The sequence below is a fragment of the Panthera leo genome, chromosome A2 (genome assembly GCF_018350215.1).
Source record: "Panthera leo isolate Ple1 chromosome A2, P.leo_Ple1_pat1.1, whole genome shotgun sequence".
Lineage (NCBI taxonomy): Eukaryota > Metazoa > Chordata > Mammalia > Carnivora > Felidae > Panthera > Panthera leo.
The window spans coordinates 167,304,760-167,323,574 of record NC_056680.1 but is presented as its reverse complement, the minus strand read 5'-3'; the positions used below and the strand labels follow the sequence as shown (position 1 = coordinate 167,323,574).

At 48.3% G+C, this 18,815-nt stretch overlaps 1 protein-coding gene across 9 annotated transcripts in view; it reads left to right on the top strand.

Annotated features, from left to right (window-relative positions):
- Positions 1-18,815, top strand: part of PTPRN2 (protein tyrosine phosphatase receptor type N2) — an 811,978-nt gene that overhangs the window by 81,514 nt on the left and 711,649 nt on the right. For all 9 annotated transcript variants that reach the window (XM_042927240.1, XM_042927243.1, XM_042927244.1 and 6 more), the window contains exon 2: positions 6,818-6,868. In XM_042927240.1, the coding sequence (XP_042783174.1) occupies positions 6,818-6,868 (51 nt within the window). The remainder of the gene's footprint in view (positions 1-6,817; positions 6,869-18,815) is intronic.

The following is an 18,815-nucleotide window of genomic DNA, read 5'->3' as shown; positions in this document are numbered from 1 at the left end:
GCTTTAATCTGGGATCTTGGGGGAAGGAGACAAGATATTGTGACTTCAGTGCGGGTTGCTGAGATGAGGGGTGTCTGAGCGCTGGTTTCAGGGCTGCTTCCTGCTCCCAGAAGTGCACAGCTCCTAGAAGTGCACGGCATCCCAGCCTCTGGTCTGAGGCTTTTTATTCTCTTGCTTGTTGTTCAGGGTCTATTCTAAAAGAAGCAGTTCTTAATGTGGAAAAGGTTTTCTATCCATGCTTGGATACTCCATCTGATTAAATGCATTTTTGCTTTTGATGTGATAGAAATGTTCAGGAAAACTACCGTGAGAGTACGGAATTTGTGGTTATGTGGGTCTGTGCCCATGGCTTGGCGATGTTGGGAGCAGTGACAGCAGGACCCTGTGCCAGGCACTATGGGCACTTTATCTTCACACCTGCTGAGTGCAGGGAACTCCCCGCCGCCCCTCACCCGCCCCCCCCCCCCCCCCGCATTCGCAGCTGAGACAACTGAGCCAGAGAGGCTTTGCCAAGGCTGTGCGTCCACCATGGGGTAGAGCCAGGCCAATACTTCCTCACTCTGGATGGATGTTAAAAATGAGGATGACTTTTAAAAAGAATATTTCTTCAAATCTTACACCTTACTTTTCTTTGCTAATGCCGTTTCTAAAAGAGTATAATTTAGTGTAATTCCCCAGAACCTCATGTTTTCACAGTCCTTACTGTTTTCTACCTGGGAGAGACTGATAAAATGCCTTTGGTGAGAATCACTGTTTTGATAGATTCTGGCACTGAAATGAAATTGATAAGATTATTGAAGGGCTCCACTAGACACAGTGACTGGGGGCTCATGGGGCTCAAGGCACAGTTGCTCTTTTCTAAAGGCCTGGACAAGCCAGGACAGGTACACAAAGTCAGGAACAAAAAACAGAGCACGTGGGGTTCTGTGGGGGATGCGGGCAGTGAGCTCTGCAGCACATTGGGCACAGTGGTCAGTGTGGGTGTCTGGTGAGGCTTCTAGTGCAAGTTAGCCGGGAAAGGAAAGTAAGGTTGATATTATTTAACTTTGCTATTATAAATGTATATTTAAATTCTACCCCTAACATGAGGCTCGAACTCGTGACCCAGAGATGAACAGTTGAATGCTCCACTGACTTAGTCCCTGCCTTATATTTTTGAAGTTATGGAGTCTGTGTATGTTTCTTGCAAAAAGGTGGTACTGAAGTATGAAACACCTTCCCAGAGGCAGCTGTGGGGACTTGAGTGTCTTTCCCGAGACTGCTTCTTGGCATTCACATGACCCAGGCTGTTGCTATGCCGACCGGGGTGTGAGTGGGAAACCTAAAGAAGGCTGTTTCTACTGATGGTTTACCTGCTGCCGGCCGTAAAATAGGGGCCTCTGACGAATAACTGCTCAGTGACTACAGTGAGTGAGTGAGTGCAGTCAGTGGCTGGTGGGTTTCAAAGAAGACACATGCTTGGTAGAGACAGCAGGTGACGGCTTAGACCCTGGGTCCCGGTGTCCAGGTGACCTTTATCTCAGACTTTGCCTGGCACCGGCTGATCCTCCGTTTCACACCGTCAGGTGCCAGCTCACATCACCTGGGCTTTATAGGCTTCTGTGAAATTGGTTTGACACCTTATTCAGAACTTCCTTTCTCCCCTGCAGCTGTCAGGGGCAGGGGTGAGGCTGCCCTCAGCCTCCACCTGCAGCTCACCGGAGCCTGTGCTCCCTCTGCCTCAGCAGAGACCAGCCCAGCACCTGCTCCTGTTGCTTTTGGAAGGGCTGCCCTGCTGACCTGGAGATTCCGGAGGTCACGGTGGAGGAGAGAGAACTGCCACCGTATGTGTGCACCCAGCTGCCACTCCCCTGGACCTCTGTCTGCTCGTGGGAGGACACCTCCTGCTGCCTAGCGAGTGGGCCAGGCCCGCCAGGCTCCTGGTCCAGGACCGGGCACAGTGCCTCCCTGCATGCTCTCGGGGCGCTCGGCCTTCACTTAATGAGGGTGAATATATTGATTACCAAATACCTGTAGCCGTTCACTGTGTTTTCGTGCCACTTTTCCAGTACGAGGAGTATTTGAACCAAGAGAATGTTGCTGAGGTGTGGACTCCTCACATTTGGGAGCTGGGGCAGTGGAGAGTTCTTATTCGGTTTCTCAGCCCTGCACGCCCCGAAGTGATTCTTCATGCATTAAATCACCCAATTTACTGAGTGCTGTGCTCCAGGGACTCTTGGGGGAGCTGGGGACTCCTGGCAGAGGACGAACAGGAACGGGAAGAATAGAAACTGTGAAAGTCCACCTGTGGGGAGTGAAATGGAGCTGAAAAAGGGTGTTTGTGCCCACGTCCAGGTCTGAGGTTTTACTGGGGACCACTGTGAACCGAGAGCTGTCCTCCCTCACCTGGCATCTGCTGTGGTGGAGACTGCAGCCCAGAACCTGCCACAAAGGGTCACCCAATATCCTTCTGGTGCTGCAGCTGGGAAGGCTTTCCCGCTGCACTGAGATAGTCAGATCTGGTTCATTGCCTGGTTCCAATGGCTCACCTTGGCTTAAACATGAGCCTTCCCGTACAAATCGCCACACACACGCACCGTCTTGCAGCTTTTAGATTATTGCTATTTAGACGTCTGAGAGCCAAGAATCAGCTCCCAGAGAAAATGGTCTGGGTTAGTGGAGAACAAACAATGTATACACCACATCAAGACCCAAATCAAAAACCAACAAAATAAATGATGTCTGTCCACTCCTGGGAACCCCTGAGGTGCAGCCAGGGGGTGTGCCCTGTGCCTGGACCTGTCTGCCACTGTTCATCCACTTCAGTGTCTGCTCTGAGACACGCCTCAGGTTGACTACCTCTGGGGTGGTGCTCCTGGTAATTGTTGGCAGGATGGGCCCCGGGACCGACACGCTTTGCCCATACCCTTCGTTTCTGCATGTGGCTGAAGGCACCTGAGTCCAGGTGTCACCATCTGCCTGCTCTGTGAGGCCTCCCATCGCTTCCTGCTGGGGTGGGAGCTGCTCTGCAAAGCTCCAGGGAGCTGAGACAGGGTGTGGAGGCCAGGAGCAGAGCCACGGGCAAGCAGGAGCCCAGTGGTACTGCCTTAGGAGGAACTATATGGTGAAAGGAGAAGCAGTGAGCAGGAGCAGGGGCTCTCCTTCCCGCCAAGGGTGCACGTGTGTGCGGTCACTGGCCAGATACTGGCAAAGATTTGCCTTTTTCTTTCCTTGGGTGTGTTCCGGGCCCACAGAAGAGCAAAGGTTGCAGGTGGAGGTAGGAGAAGGGATGGGAGTTGCGGGCTGGGATCTGGACAGAGGGCTCCACCAAGTAAGGTCCCAGTGGTGTGATGTGCCTGTGTCTGCCCTGGTGAACCCTTGTGTGGACACAAACCCACCCCTCTTACTTGGAACAGCTTGCAGTAGTGGAGAAAGCACGTGTGTGTGGGGGAGACAGACCAGGCTTTGAGTCAGACTGTGGGCATATTCTTAACCTTCTCGAGTCCAGGTTTCCTTTTTTTGCAAAATGGGAGTAGGCATTGCAGTAGGCAACTGGGAGAGTCATTACATTGTATTGTTGTTTGCTTTGGGAGTGCTCAGTGAGAAGGGGGAGTGATCAAGTAAGAGAACTATGTATGAGAAGACTTCGTTATTTGTGAAAGATTGCCTTTGCGAAGAGATAACGTACTTGTTATACTAGTTATTAACGTGCATTTGAGTAGAATTCGCATGCCAGCTGGAGTTTGTCATCATTTTATTTGGCTGTCATACTAAATCTTTCTTGGCTTAGTAGCATTATCAGCTCTCAGTTTTTAAAAAAAATTTTTTTAATGTTTATTTATTTTTGAGAGAGAGAGAGAGAGAGAGAGAGACAGAGTGCGAGCAGGGAGGGGTAGAGAGAGAAGGAGACACAGGATCTGAAGCAGGCTCCAGGCTCTGAGCTGTCAGCACAGAGCCTGATGTGGGGCTCGAACTCACAAACTGTGAGATCATGACCTGAGCCAAAGTTGGACGCTTAACCAACTGAGCCACCCAGGCTCCCCATCAGCTCTCAGTGTTAAGAAGATTTCCTGAGAATACTTGGGTTCTAAGCATGTTCCAGTGGCTTTGTACAAGATACAGTCACTGCTCCTGTTCATATGGTCCATCTGAGAGACAACCTGTTTTATTGTTTGGTGAGAGAATTCATTTTACTTTTATCTTTTTCTTACATTCGGTCACAGAACCTCTCCTATTCTGCTAGTGTGCACTGGCATCCATCTCAGTGCCTCTGCAAACACCTGTGGGAGGGAGGGAGCTTGGGAAAGAGCAGACCCTGGAGGGTAGTCAGCTTGCCTGTGGGTGGGCGGAATACTGGTGATGCGGATTGCTGGGCTGGGGCCTTCGATTTTCAGCCCACTCTCCCCTCTACAGCAGCATCCCAGTCTGGAGGGGACACCCTCCGAGTGGAAGGGCTGCAGTGGGGATTCGTGCAGCTGGGGGTCGGCAGTTAACCGGCCAGGGCGTGGGAATCCTGCTCGTGTGGGCTCTTTCCACCACAAAATACAAAACCCTTTCTAAATGTCTCAGGAATGATGGGAGGCAGAGCTGGCCTGGCTCTGCAGAATTGCTGGATCTTTTTCTGTTTGAACAGGCAAAGAAAAAGAGGCATCAAGGTGGTGACGCAATCTTGCGCAGTATTCTGAGAAAATAAAGGGGAAGCAGAATTAGGACTAAAAAGATTTGGTATGCACATCTGTGAGTGTATTGTGAGTGCGTGTGATGTGTCTGCCTGTGTGTATCTGTCAGCGTGCGTGTGCGTTCTGAAGCTGGAGGGAAATCTGTGGATAGATGCATAAGGGGTGTTCCCACCTTCACAGCTGGTCTCTGGGTGGTCAGCCAAGGGAGCAGTTTGAGCATTTTGGAAATGCTGCCTTTGTTTTCATGGAAAGGGGGGATACCACCATCAAAGCCGAGCAATTCTGGCTGTAAGCTCTGGGCACCAAGATGGACTGCTTCACGGGCCTGCTTCACAGGTTTAACTGCCTGGCTTTGGAGTCGCACCTGGTCTTGAGGCCATTCACGAGCTCGACTGTGAGATTGCTGTGTGAACAAATCGGCTTTGGAGCCGTGCCCAGCCTGCCAAGGGAGAGGGAGGTGGGTGCCGCTGGAGAAGGAAGTGTGTCGGATGGAGAGCACGGGGCGGGGCCAAGTGTCTCACACAGATGTCTTTTTCTTTCTATGATTTATGGTCGTGATTAGTGTTAGTAGGTGGCTGACACTTAAAGTGAAATATGGCCTTTCTTAATTTTAGAGCAGATAACCACACAAATAAATTAGCATATTGCATGGTGGGGTGGAGTATGCTTAACGCTTGCAGCTCTGCTGATAAACAACTTGAAATACTGCTGGTAGAAGTCTCTCTGCCGCATTTTTTAACCAGTTCCCTGTAAAGGATGGAACGAGGCACGCGCAGATAGCAGGTTGTTGAGGGTCAAGATTCAAGTGTTAATTGCGGTGCGTTTCTCCTTCCAATTGAGTCTAATTGTCAGCTGTGATTAGAGCAGCACAGGAAGTGGGGAAAGGCTTCTTCCTGCTGCCTTTCCTCACCGTCTGTCATCTGCAAGTTCCATGTGACAAACAGGGTTGTTAATGTGAGTGAGTGGTGGGCCTGAGCATGGGGCTGCTCCTCCACGGTCTTCTGTGGCACTGGCAATGCGCTGGGATGGTCCTGGGCACAGAGAAGGGAGCATGTGGCCCTCTGAGCACCTGGGGCAGTGGGAGGGGCGACCAGACTGCCCAGGCTCCTTGCGAGACCCGGGGTGGTTTGCATCTGTTCTTCCGGCAGAGACCATCTCCTGGGTGGCTGGACTTGAGTCTTAAAGATCAGGCAGCCCGATTGTCCTGCTCATGAGACTGAGACTGGATGGGCCCGTTGCCTTTCTCAGGGTCACTACTTCTGGGGGAACAAGATCGGATGCAGGTCTCGCTAACTCTCAGTGGTGGCTAACCGTCTTTTGGATGCTTCTTGGCAGTTTTCCTTCCAGTCTGTTGTACCTTTCCCACCTCACAGGGCCTGCTGTGGGTACTCAGTGGGGAGGGCCTGTGAATGAGAGGCCCCAGGGGGCAGAGCCAGGGGGAGTGGGGAACAGGGGCGCAGTAGCAGACAGACAGCAGCACGCGGTCAGTTCGTGGATGAAGTGGGCAGCGATGTGTGTTCCAAGCAGACAAAGACAGGACGTGATATTTGTCATGAGATTATTTGTTGCTTCAGGAAAGCAGACCCTTTGCTTTGAGTTGAGGCCCAGGTGGCTGACTGAGGGGCGTCTCCCTGGGTTTGTGCTCCGGGCCGGTGGGCTTCTCCCAGGGAGCGCGGGGACTGTAATATCTCTCTCTTGAATTGTTGTAAGGGCACAGTGAAACTGCTTATTCTTGTGAATTCATGGCAGCGCTGTCCCCTGTTAGATGCTGCTCCTCTGCTTCTAGAACAGAAGCTGCTTTCGTAGCTTCTCCAGTCCTGTTTTTGTGCCTTCCTCAACCCGTATTTGTTTCAGGGAATGCTTCATCTCTGTGGATTTTACAGCAGTTCCCCAGTGAGCAAACTAACAATCAGAGACTGTACAGTGACCCAGGGGGTGGGTCCCCTCATAGTTAATAACCTCTTCCTAACCTGCCGTTCTCTTTTGTGTATCCTGCTGCTTTCTAGCATCTGCATTATCTCAACAAAGTCAGATCCAAAGAGCCTGTGTGTGTCCGTGTCGTTTCTTCGAGACTCGGGAGTCAGTGGCTGTAATGGCCCTGGAGAGCCGCACTGTTTTTTGTAGCGCTGACTCATTTCTCTTTTGTCTTTCCTCCCCAGGCTGTTTGTTCGAGGATGGCCTCTGCAGACCGTCTGAGACCTGCGTGAATGGTAAGTGTGCGAGTCCCAGCCGACATGCAGCTGTGGGTGTGGGCTTGCCTCTACCCTGCTAACCGCGGATGGGGCTCACCATGTGGAGGGAACATTCTGGGCGAGGTTCATTTTCTTTGATGCTCGCGAAGAGAGTTGTGGAGCTGAAACTTCTCTGGGCGTGATTAAAAAGTTAATGGAAACCTAACGGAAGTGGAACACATCGTTTATATGCACGTGTGTGTGTCTGCGTCTACATCTGCATCTGTACCCAGGATTTACGGCTGCTCACCAGCAGCTTTACAACAGTAGGTGATGGAATCGGGTGCCCCGACTCCGGCTGGAACTGCCACATCCCTCAGCCTAGTTTTGCTCCACCAGCAGGAAGCCGTTCATCCTTTAGACCACCTGTTTTGTTCTCATCAGGAAGAGAAGAGATGTCTGGTACTTTGTGTTTTCAGGTAGAGCTCTGAGCCCCGCCAGTGGCTGGGTCTGGAGGGGTGGGAACGTGAGCTTCCCTCCACCACATCTGCCCTGCTCAGGAGAGACCTGTGTGCTGTGTGATGGCAGCAGATCTGGGGCAGTGTGCCATTGGGTCGTGGCCTTCAAATACTAAGGGAGGGGTTAGGGTACAACACCTGCACAGGGGCTTTGCCCTGTACTGCTTCTCCTGAAGCCACACGGAGTCTGCAGGTGGGCCCGGGTAGCTGTGGGAGGACCCATGTGAGGGGCGCGCCTGTTTTCCTACTGCTCCTGGTCTCCCCAGGTAGTTCAGGGAGTGTGTTTTGGGTGTGGATTTTGTTCTTGCCTGGAGCCTGCCACAGACGTCTCTGACTGCCCCTGTTCTCTGTGCAAACGCGGGTGTCTGTGGGTGGAACCTGGCTCACAGAGGACCTAGACCCTGGAAGCCCTCCACGAGTAAAAGGTGCCTTGTGCCTGACCACCCCTGAGCTCAGTTGGTCCTTGCTGGGCCCACATGGGACACATTTGAGGGTCTGAAAGTCAAAAACCAGGTGCTTTGAGTGTCCCTTGGAGTGAACAGTGCTGTGGACCAGACCTGGGATTTCAGGGCTGGGAACAATCATACTTGTGTCCTGCTAGCTCATGTGCCATGGGGACAAATTGCTGACAACCCCGGATAGTTTGTTTTGTGTGTGTGTGTGTGTTTTCAGGGATTGGGGGAAGTTCTGTGCAGACTGTGATAATGGTGACTTAGGCTGGGGGAGAGTACATTAGAACCTCCATGATGGCAGGATGTGGAGTGTTCAGCCGTGTGGCCCTGCCAGCTTGAGCGCCTCCAACTCTTATACACAGTCAGGCCTCTCCCTTGCCCTCCCCTCCCAGGCTGCTTGTGATTGTACCCCGTGAAGCTTTTATTTGGAAGCAGGGTTTTTTTTTTTGTTTTTTTTTTTTTAACGTTACGTATTGTTGAGAGAGAGAGTCAGAGCATGAGCGGGAGAAGGGCAGAGGAAGAGGGAGACACAGAATCCAAAGCAGGCTCCAGGTTCTGAGCTGTCAGCACAGAGCCCAACGCAGGGCTCAAACTCACAAGCTGTGAGATCATGACCTGAGCTGAAGTCGGACGCTTAACCAACTGAGCCACGCAGGTGCCCTGGGAAGCAGGTTTTAAAAAATAATCTTACTTGTAAAAATGTGTCACCTGCCTTCAGTGAAGTTTGACTGTAAAGAAAATAGCTATGTGCATGTTTAATTAAATTGGGGATGTAAGCGGCAGCAGCACAATGGAAACTATAGTTTCGTTCACTCTCCTTTGTCCTTGACAAAAAGCAGGCCTGGAATCACAACTGTCGTGGGGGTTTTCCTTCCCTAACCTCAACTTGCCTTCCTGGCAGGGACTCATATTAACATTATGTAAGATAACAGCTTTGAGTTCTTTGGAAAAAGAAAGCAATTTAAATGTAAATATATATGCAGGCTTTGATTTATGGAGACAGACAATATTTGATATTTTTTCTAATACAGCTAAAGTCTACGAAATAGCAAAGCAGGCATCATCCAATCTCACAAAATTGTGTGCTATGAGTAGCTGATGGGGAGTTAGTAAGGAAAACATACCGTCTGGGTCTGTGGTTGCCACTTCATTCACCCTACAGGCGAGTGGGGCAAGGAGGCGTGGCCCAGCAGCCCTGTAAGGATACAGAGGGCAGGCCTCTTTGGGGAGTCTAGAATGTTCTGTGGTCAGACACAGGTTTCTTCTCTTTTCTTTCCCCTCCCTTTCCTTTTCTTAGAATGGAGAGAGAAATATATATATACCTATTAACCTTCTATATATTTTCAAAGTGTCCAATAGATCTTTGAAATCACAATTAAAATTTTTGCATGGGATAATGTACTTTATAAAGAAAGTCAGTGGGGCTCCTGGGTGGCTCAGTCGGTTGAGAGTCCGACCTCAGCTCGGATCATGATCTCATGGTCCGTGAGTTCGACCCCCGCATCAGGCTCTGTGCTGGCAGCTCAGAGCCTGGAGCCTGCCTTGGATTCTGTGTCTCCCTCTCTCTCTCTGCCCCTCCCCTGCTCATGCTCTGTCTCTCTCTCTCTCTCTCTCTGTCAAAAATAAATAAACATTAAAAAAAATGTCAAAAGATAAACATACTTACCAGCTCACGCATCTGAAGATGGCTACTGTAAAAAAACAAAAACAGAAAATATCAAGTGTTGGTGAGGATGTGGGGAAATGGACCCCTAGGGCATCATTGGTGGGAATGTACAATGGTGCAGCTGCCAGGTTCCTCAAAAAATTAAACACAGACTTACCATATGATCTAGCAATCTCAAAAGAATACCCCAAAGAATGGAAAGCAGGGACTCAAATAGATATTTGCACACCCATGTTCACGGCAGCCTCATTCACAGAAGTCAGGTGGTAGAAACGACCCAGATGTCCATCGCCAGATGGATGGATGAACAAATGTGGTATAGATTTACAACAGAGAATCATTCTGCCTTGGAAAGGAGGGAAATCCTGACACCTGCTACAGGATGGCCGCACCTGAAGGACATGATGCTCATCATGTGAGCAAAGCCAGTCACAGAAGGACAACTGCCCTGTAATTCTACTTCTATGAGGTCCCTGGAGCCGCCAGATCCATAGAGACAGAGAGTAGAGGGTGGGCGCTGGGGAAGGGGGATGGGGAGTTAGTGTCTAATGGGGACAGAGTCTCAGTTTGGGAAGATGGAAAGTTCTGGAGATGATAGTGGTGATGGTTGCACAACAGTGTGAACATGCTCAGTGTTGCAGAACTGTGCGCTTAGAAATGGTTTCGATGCCACATTTTATGTTATTAGTCATGTTATTTAATATCACAATTAAAAACAAGATAACCGGGGGAGGTTGGAAGATGGCAGCGTAGGAGGACGCTGGGCTCACCGCGCGTCCTGCTGATCACTTAGATTCCACCTACACCTGCCTAAATAACCCAGAAAACCGCCAGAGGATTAGCAGAACGGAGTCTCCGGAGCCAAGCGCAGACGAGAGGCCCACAGAAGAGGGTAGGAAGGGCGGCGAGGCGGTGCGCGCTGCACGGACTGGCGGGAGGGAATCGGGGCGGAGGGGCAGCCTGCCCGCCAAGCAGAGCCCCCGAGTCTGGCTTGCAAAAGCGGAGGGGCCAGACGGACTGTGTTCCGACAGAAGCGCGACTTAGCGTCTGGGAGGTCATAAGTTAACAGCTCTGCTCAGAAAGCGGGAAGGCTGGAGGACAAAGGGAGGGAGAGCTGCTGAGCCCCCGGACGACAGAGCTCAGTTTAGTGGGGAACAAAGGCGCTCGCCAGCGCCATCTCCCCCGCCCATCCCCCAGCCAAAATCCCAAAGGGAACCAGTTCCTGCCAAGGAACTTGCTTGCTCCACGCAAACACCCAACTCTGTGCTTCTGCGGAGCCAAACCTCCGGCAGCGGATCTGACTCCCTCCCGCTGCCACAGGGCCCCTCCTGAAGTGGATCACCTAAGGAGAAGCGAGCTAAGCCTGCCCCTCCTGCCCCCGTGCACCTTGCCTACCCACCCCAGCTAATACGCCAGATCCCAGCACCACAAGCCTGGCAGTGTGCAAGTAGCCCAGATGGCCACGCCAACCCACAGGGAATCCCGCCCCTAGGAGAGGGGAAGAGAAGGCACACACCAGTCTGACTGTGGCCCCATCGGTGTGCTGGGGGCCGACATCAGGTCTGACTGCGGCCCCGCCCACCAACTCCAGTTATACACCACAGCACAGGGGAAGTGCCCTGCAGGTCCTCACCACTCCAGGGACTATCCAAAATGACCAAACGGAAGAATTCCCCTCAGAAGAATCTCCAGGAAATAACAACAGCTAATGAACTGATCAAAAAGGATTTAAATAATATAACAGAAAGTGAATTTAGAATAATAGTCATAAAATTAATCGCTGGGCTTGAAAACAGTATAGAGGACAGCAGAGAATCTCTTGCTACAGAGATCAAGGGACTAAGGAACAGTCACGAGGAGCTGAAAAACGCTTTAAACGGAATGCAAAACAAAATGGAAACGACGACGGCTTGGATTGAAGAGGCAGAGGAGAGAATAGGTGAACTAGAAGATAAAGTTATGGAAAAAGAGGAAGCTGAGAAAAAGAGAGATAAAAAAATCCAGGAGTATGAGGGGAAAATTAGAGAACTAAGTGATACACTAAAAAGAAATAATATACGCATAATTGGTATCCCAGAGGAGGAAGAGAGAGGGAAAGGTGCTGAAGGGGTACTTGAAGAAGTAATAGCTGAGAACTTCCCTGAACTGGGGAAGGAAAAAGGCATTGAAATCCAAGAGGCACAGAGAACTCCCTTCAGACGTAACTTGAATCGATCTTCTGCACAACATATCATAGTGAAACTGGCAAAATACAAGGATAAAGAGAAAATTCTGAAAGCAGCAAGGGATAAACGTGCCCTCACATAGAAAGGGAGACCTATAAGACTCGTGACTGATCTCTCTTTTGAAATTTGGCAGGCCAGAAAGGCTTGGCACGATATCTTCAGTGTGCTAAACAGAAAAAACATGCAGCCGAGAATCCTTTATCCAGCAAGTTTGTCATTTAGAATAGAAGGAGAGATAAAGGTCTTCCCAAACAAACAAAAACTGAAGGAATTTGTCACCACTAAACCAGCCCTACAAGAGATCCTAAGGGGGATCCTGTGAGACAAAGTACCAGAGACATCACTACAAGCATAAAACATACAGACATCACAATGACTCTAAACCCGTATCTTTCTATAATAACACTGAATGTAAATGGACTAAATGCGCCAACCAAAAGACATAGGGTATCAGAATGGATAAAAAAACAAGACCCATCTATTTGCTGTCTACAAGAGACTCATTTTAGACCTGAGGACACCTTTAGATTGAGAGTGAGGGGATGGAGAACTATTTATCATGCTACTGGAAGCCAAAAGAAAGCTGGAGTAGCCATACTTATATCAGACAAACTAGACTTTAAATTAAAGGCTGTAACAAGAGATGAAGAAGGGCATTATATAATAATTACAGGGTCTATCCATCAGGAAGAGCTAACAATTATAAATGTCTATGTGCCGAATACCGGAGCCCCCAAATATATAAAACAATTACTCATAAACATAAGCAACCTTATTGATAAGAATGTGGTAATTTCAGGGGACTTTAACACTCCACTTACAGAAATGGATGGATCATCTAGACACACGGTCAATAAAGAAACAAGGGCCCTGAATGATACATTGGATCAGATGGACTTGACAGATATATTTAGAACTCTGCATCCCAAAGCAACAGAATATACTTTCTTCTCGAGTGCACATGGAACATTCTCGAAGATAGATCATATACTGGGTCACAAAACAGCCCTTCATAAGTTTACAAGAATTGAAATTATACCATGCATACTTTCAGACCACAATGCTATGAAGCTTGAAGTCAACCACAGGAAAAAGTCTGGAAAACCTCCAAAAGCATGGAGGTTAAAGAACACCCTACTAAAGAATGAGTGGGTCAACCAGGCAATTAGAGAAGAAATTAAAAAATATATGGAAACAAATGAAAATGAAAATACAACAATCCAAATGCTTTGGTACGCAGCAAAGGCAGTCCTGAGAGGAAAATACATTGCAATCCAGGCCTATCTCAAGAAACAAGAAAAATCCCAAATACAAAATCTAACAGCACACCTAAAGGAAATGGAAGCAGAACAGCAAAGGCAGCCTAAACCCAGCAGAAGAAGAGAAATAATAAAGATCAGAGCAGAAATAAACAATATAGAATCTAAAAAAACTGTAGAGCAGATCAATGAAACCAAGAGTTGGTTTTTTGAAAAAATAAACAAAATTGACAAACCTCTAGCCATGCTTCTCAAAAAGAAAAGGGAGATGACCCAAATAGATAAAATCATGAATGAAAATGGAATTATTACAACCAATCCCTCAGAGATACAAACAATTATCAGGGAATACTATGAAAAATTATATGCCAACAAATTGGACAACCTGGAAGAAATGGACAAATTCCTAAACACCCACACTCTTCCAAAACTCAATCAGGAGGAAATAGAAAGCTTGAACAGACCCATAACCAGCGAAGAAATTGAATCGGTTATCAAAAATCTCCCAACAAATAAGAGTCCAGGACCAGATGGCTTCCCAGGGGAGTTCTACCAGACGTTTAAAGCAGAGATAATACCTATCCTTCTCAAGCTATTCCAAGAAATAGAAAGGGAAGGAAAACTTCCAGACTCATTCTATGAAGCCAGTATTACTTTGATTCCTAAACCAGACAGAGACCCAGTAAAAAAAGAGAACTACAGGCCAATATCCCTGATGAATATGGATGCAAAAATTCTCAAGATACTAGCAAATCGAATTCAACAGCATATAAAAAGAATTATTCACCATGATCAAGTGGGATTCATTCCTGGGATGCAGGGCTGGTTCAACATTCGCAAATCAATCAACATGATACATCACATTGATAAGAAAAAAAGAGAAGAACCATATGATCCTGTCAATCGATGTAGAAAAGGCCTTTGACAAAATCCAGCACCCTTTCTTAATAAAAACCCTTGAGAAAGTCGGGATAGAAGGAACATACTTAAAGATCATAAAAGCCATTTATGAAAAGCCCACAGCTAACATCATCCTCAATGGGGAAAAACTGAGAGCTTTTTCCCTGAGATCAGGAACACGACAGGGATGCCCACTCTCACCGCTGTTGTTTAACATAGTGTTGGAAGTTCTAGCATCAGCAATCAGACAACAAAAGGAAATCAAATGCATCAAAATTGGCAAAGATGAAGTCAAGCTTTCGCTTTTTGCAGATGACATGATATTATACATGGAAAATCTGATAGACTCCACCAAAAGTCTGCTAGAACTGATACACGAATTCAGCAAAGTTGCAGGATACAAAATCAATGTACAGAAATCAGTTGCATTCTTATACACTAACAATGAAGCAACAGAAAGACAAATAAAGAAACTGATCCCATTCACAATTGCACCAAGAAGCATAAAATACCTAGGAATAAATCTAACCAAAGATGTACAAGATCTGTATGCTGAAAACTATAGAAAGCTTATGAAGGTAATTGAAGAAGATATAAAGAAATGGAAAGACATTCCCTGCTCATGGATTGGAAGAATAAATATTGTCAAAATGTCAATACTGCCCAAAGCTATCTACACATTCAATGCAATCCCAATCAAAATTGCACCAGCATTCTTCTCGAAACTAGAACAAGCAATCCTAAAATTCATATGGAACCACAAAAGGCCCCGAATAGCCAAAGTAATTTTGAAGAAGAAGACCAAAGCAAGAGGCATCACAATCCCAGACTTTAGCCTCTACTACAAAGCTGTAATCATCAAAACAGCATGGTATTGGCACAAAAACAGACACATAGACCAATGGAATAGAATAGAAACCCCAGAACTAGACCCACAAACGTATGGCCAACTAATCTTTGACAAAGCAGGAAAGAACATCCAATGGAAAAAAGACAGTCTCTTTAACAAATGGTGCTGGGAGAACTGGACAGCAACATGCAGAAGGTTGAAACTAGACCACTTTCTCACACCATTCACAAAAATAAACTCAAAATGGATAAAGGACCTGAATGTGAGACAGGAAACCATCAAAACCCTAGAGGAGAAAGCAGGAAAAGACCTCTCTGACCCCAGCCGTAGCAATCTCTTATTCGACACATCCCCAAAGGCAAGGGAATTAAAAGCAAAAATGAATTACTGGGACCTTATGAAGATAAAAAGCTTCTGCACAGCAAAGGAAACAACCAACAAAACTAAAAGGCAACCAACGGAATGGGAAAAGATATTTGCAAATGACATATCAGACAAAGGGCTAGTATCCAAAAATCTATAAAGAGCTCACCAAACTCCACACCCGAAAAACAAATAACCCAGTGAAGAAATGGGCAGAAAACATGAATAGACACTTCTCTAAAGAAGACATCCAGATGGCCAACAGGCACATGAAAAGATGTTCAACGTCGCTCCTTATCAGGGAAATACAAATCAAAACCACACTCAGATATCACCTCACGCCAGTCAGAGTGGCCAAAATGAAGAAATCAGGAGACTATAGGTACTGGAGAGGATGTGGAGAAACGGGAACCCTCTTGCACTGTTGGTGGGAATGCAAACTGGTGCAGCCGCTCTGGAAAGCAGTGTGGAGGTTCCTCAGAAAATTAAAAATAGACCTACCCTATGACCCAGCAATAGCACTGCTAGGAATTTACCCAAAGGATACAGGAGTACTGATGCATAGGGGCACTTGTACCCCAATGTTTATAGCAGCACTCTCAACAATAGCCAGATTATGGAAAGAGCCTAAATGTCCATCAAATGATGAATGGATAAAGAAATTGTGGTTTATATACACAATGGAATACTACGTGGCAATGAGAAAGAATGAAATATGGCCTTTTGTACCAATGTGGATGGAACTGGAGAGTGTGATGCTAAGTGAAATAAGCCATACAGAGAAAGACAGATACCATATGGTTTCACTCTTATGTGGATCCTGAGAAACTTAACAGAAACCCATGGGGGAGGGGAAGGAAAAAAAAAAAAAGAGGTTAGAGTGGGAGAGAGCCAAAGCATAAGAGACTGTTAAAAACTGAGAACAAACTGAGGGTTGATGGGGGCTGGGAGGGAGGGGAGGGTGGGTGATGGGTATTGAGGAGGACACCTTTTGGGATGAGCACTGGGTGTTGTATGGAAACCAATTTGACAATAAATTTCATATATTGAAAAAAAAAAAAAAAAAAGATAACCAAACTGGGAGAACCATTTAGCAACATGTCAGTGGACCGGAGGTTCTTATTCTGAATTATGAAGAGCCCCTACACCCTATAAGAAAAAGGCAAAGAATTGAATAGGAAAACAGGCAAAGATGTGAATAGTAGTTTGCAGAGGAGGGAGGAAAATGGCCCACTTACTGTATGAAAATGTGTTTACCCTCAGTACTACTTAGGGGAAATGTGAATATAAAGCTTACCTGCAGATTGCCAAACATTCACATGATGAATGATACCCGGCACTGGTGAGGGCTCAGGGAGATGGGCCCAGATGCACTTTGCTAGTAAGCACATGAGTTGGTTACAGTCTTTTGGAATGTAATCTGGCAATATCTATTATATGAAAAATATACTGATAACTTGATTTGTTTTGGGGATTCACGTATATAAAAGCGAGGGTATGCCACAGTATTTATACTGGCAAAACCTGTAACACCTGTAAATCCACTGATATGGGAAGTTTCATAACTTATGCTGGGTCTATAGTATGGAATATTACATAGATACTTAAAAAATGAGTTAAGTGTCTGTCTGTTTCCTGACCAGGAAAAAATGTCCCTTGTGTGATAAATAGAAAAAGTAAGTTGCAGGGTAGTGGTTATAATATGATTCTGTTTTCTGGGAGTGCTCCCCCACTCCCACCCCCAGCAGATGACCAGAAGGAAGAATGTGTCTTTTGGGGGAACTAGGGGCAATTTGGGGAGGATATATATGGGGGAGATTAACTTGTGTTTCAAGATCTTTGTATTGCTTTATGTATTAAAGCAATCTTTAAAAAAAGCAATCTTGTGTTACTTTTGTAATAAAACTTACCTAATAAAGACATTTCAGAGTCTGCTGAGCTGATTTTGAAAGGCAGACCTTTCAAAGGTTCAGGCCTGCTGAGTCAGGTGCTGGCCCTCAGCTCCCACGGGGGTATCCCTGATGATGCATGAGACCCCTGTTCTGGCTTCACATGGAAGCTTCGAGGTAGGAATGTCAGGTGTCTCAGGTGGGGTGGGGTAGTACTGAGGAGGGACCTGGACAAGAACCGGCACACAGAATGGCCCCACAGATCCAGAGATTGAGGTTTGGCGGGGGGGCCCTGCGGGGAGGGGGCAGCACCCCGCGTCTCCAGGACGGTGTTCCAGCTCCAGTAAACAGTATCTGTCAGTGGACAAAGAGCCTCAGTGGGCCCCACTGTGTGTAGAGTGGGGCTGAGGCCGAATCTGGAGGAGAGGTCAGCTGGGGTCAGTTCTCAGGCCGCATACCCCCGCTTCTTTCTCGTGTTGGCCCTTCCTGGGGTGCTGCTGCTGGCCCTCAGTGGGCCAGGGCTCTGAGCCACGAGCACGTGAAGGAACCTCCCTCCCTCCCTCTTCTCTTCCCCTCCTTCCTTCTGTCCTTCTTTTCCTTCCGAGACTCTCGCGGTCTGTGAGTTCGAGCCCCGCATCGGGCTCTGTGCCGACAGCTCAGAGCCTGGAGTCTGCTTCGGATTCTGCGTCTTGAGGTGTGAAGGGAGCAGACCAAATAAATATTTTTGTTGGAAGTGCTCAGAACAGTTTTTTATTTTCATTTTCGTGTTTAGTGATCACAAGCTGGGCCTGTCAACTGCAGGTCGTGATCTACTGGGGTGCCCAGCATGCTGTGGAAAATTTGATAGACTGAGCTCTTCTGTTTTATTGCTCTAAAAAAAGAAAAGAAAAGAAAAGAAAAGAAAAAGAAGAAGCTTTAATTTGACAAGTGGGGGATGATGAAAAAGTACAGTGTATTTGGAAAGAGATGAGGTAGTAGCAGTGAAACCTATGCCATATGAGTTGTGACCACCCCGAGAGCCTGGGAAAGCCTGTGGGATCCGGACACCCTGGGGCTCCTGGCCCCTATGGGATCTGGACAGTCTAGGGCTCCTGACCCCTGTGGAATCTGGATACCCTGAGACCCCTGGGCCCCTGTGGGATCTGGACACCCTGAGGCCCCTGGGCCCCCGTTGGATCTGGACACCCTGGGGCCCCTGGCCCCTATGGGATCTGGACAGTCTAGGGCTCCTGACCCCTGTGGAATCTGGATACCCTGAGACCCCTGGGCCCCTGTGGGATCTGGACACCCTGAGGCCCCTGGGCCCCCGTTGGATCTGGACACCCTGGGGCCCCTGGCCCCTATGGGATCTGGACAGTCTAGGGCTCCTGACCCCTGTGGAATCTGGATACCCTGAGACCCCTGGGCCCCTGTGGGATCTGGACACCCTGAGGCCCCTGGGCCCCCGTTGGATCTGGACACCCTGGGGCCCCTGGCCCCTATGGGATCTGGACAGTCTAGGGCTCCTGACCCCTGTGGAATCTGGATACCCTGAGACCCCTGGGCCCCTGTGGGATCTGGACACCCTGAGGCCCCTGGGCCCCCGTTGGATCTGGACACCCTGGGGCCCCTGGCCCCTATGGGATCTGGACAGTCTAGGGCTCCTGACCCCTGTGGAATCTGGATACCCTGAGACCCCTGGGCCCCTGTGGGATCTGGACACCCTGAGGCCCCTGGGCCCCCGTTGGATCTGGACACCCTGGGGCCCCTGGCCTCTGTGGGAACCGGACAGCCGAGGCCTCCGGCCAAGGAGGTTTTCTGGCTGAGGAGACCTGGCTGCATCTGGCTCTGTGGGGAGGGCGCTGCTTCACTGGGAAGACACGCT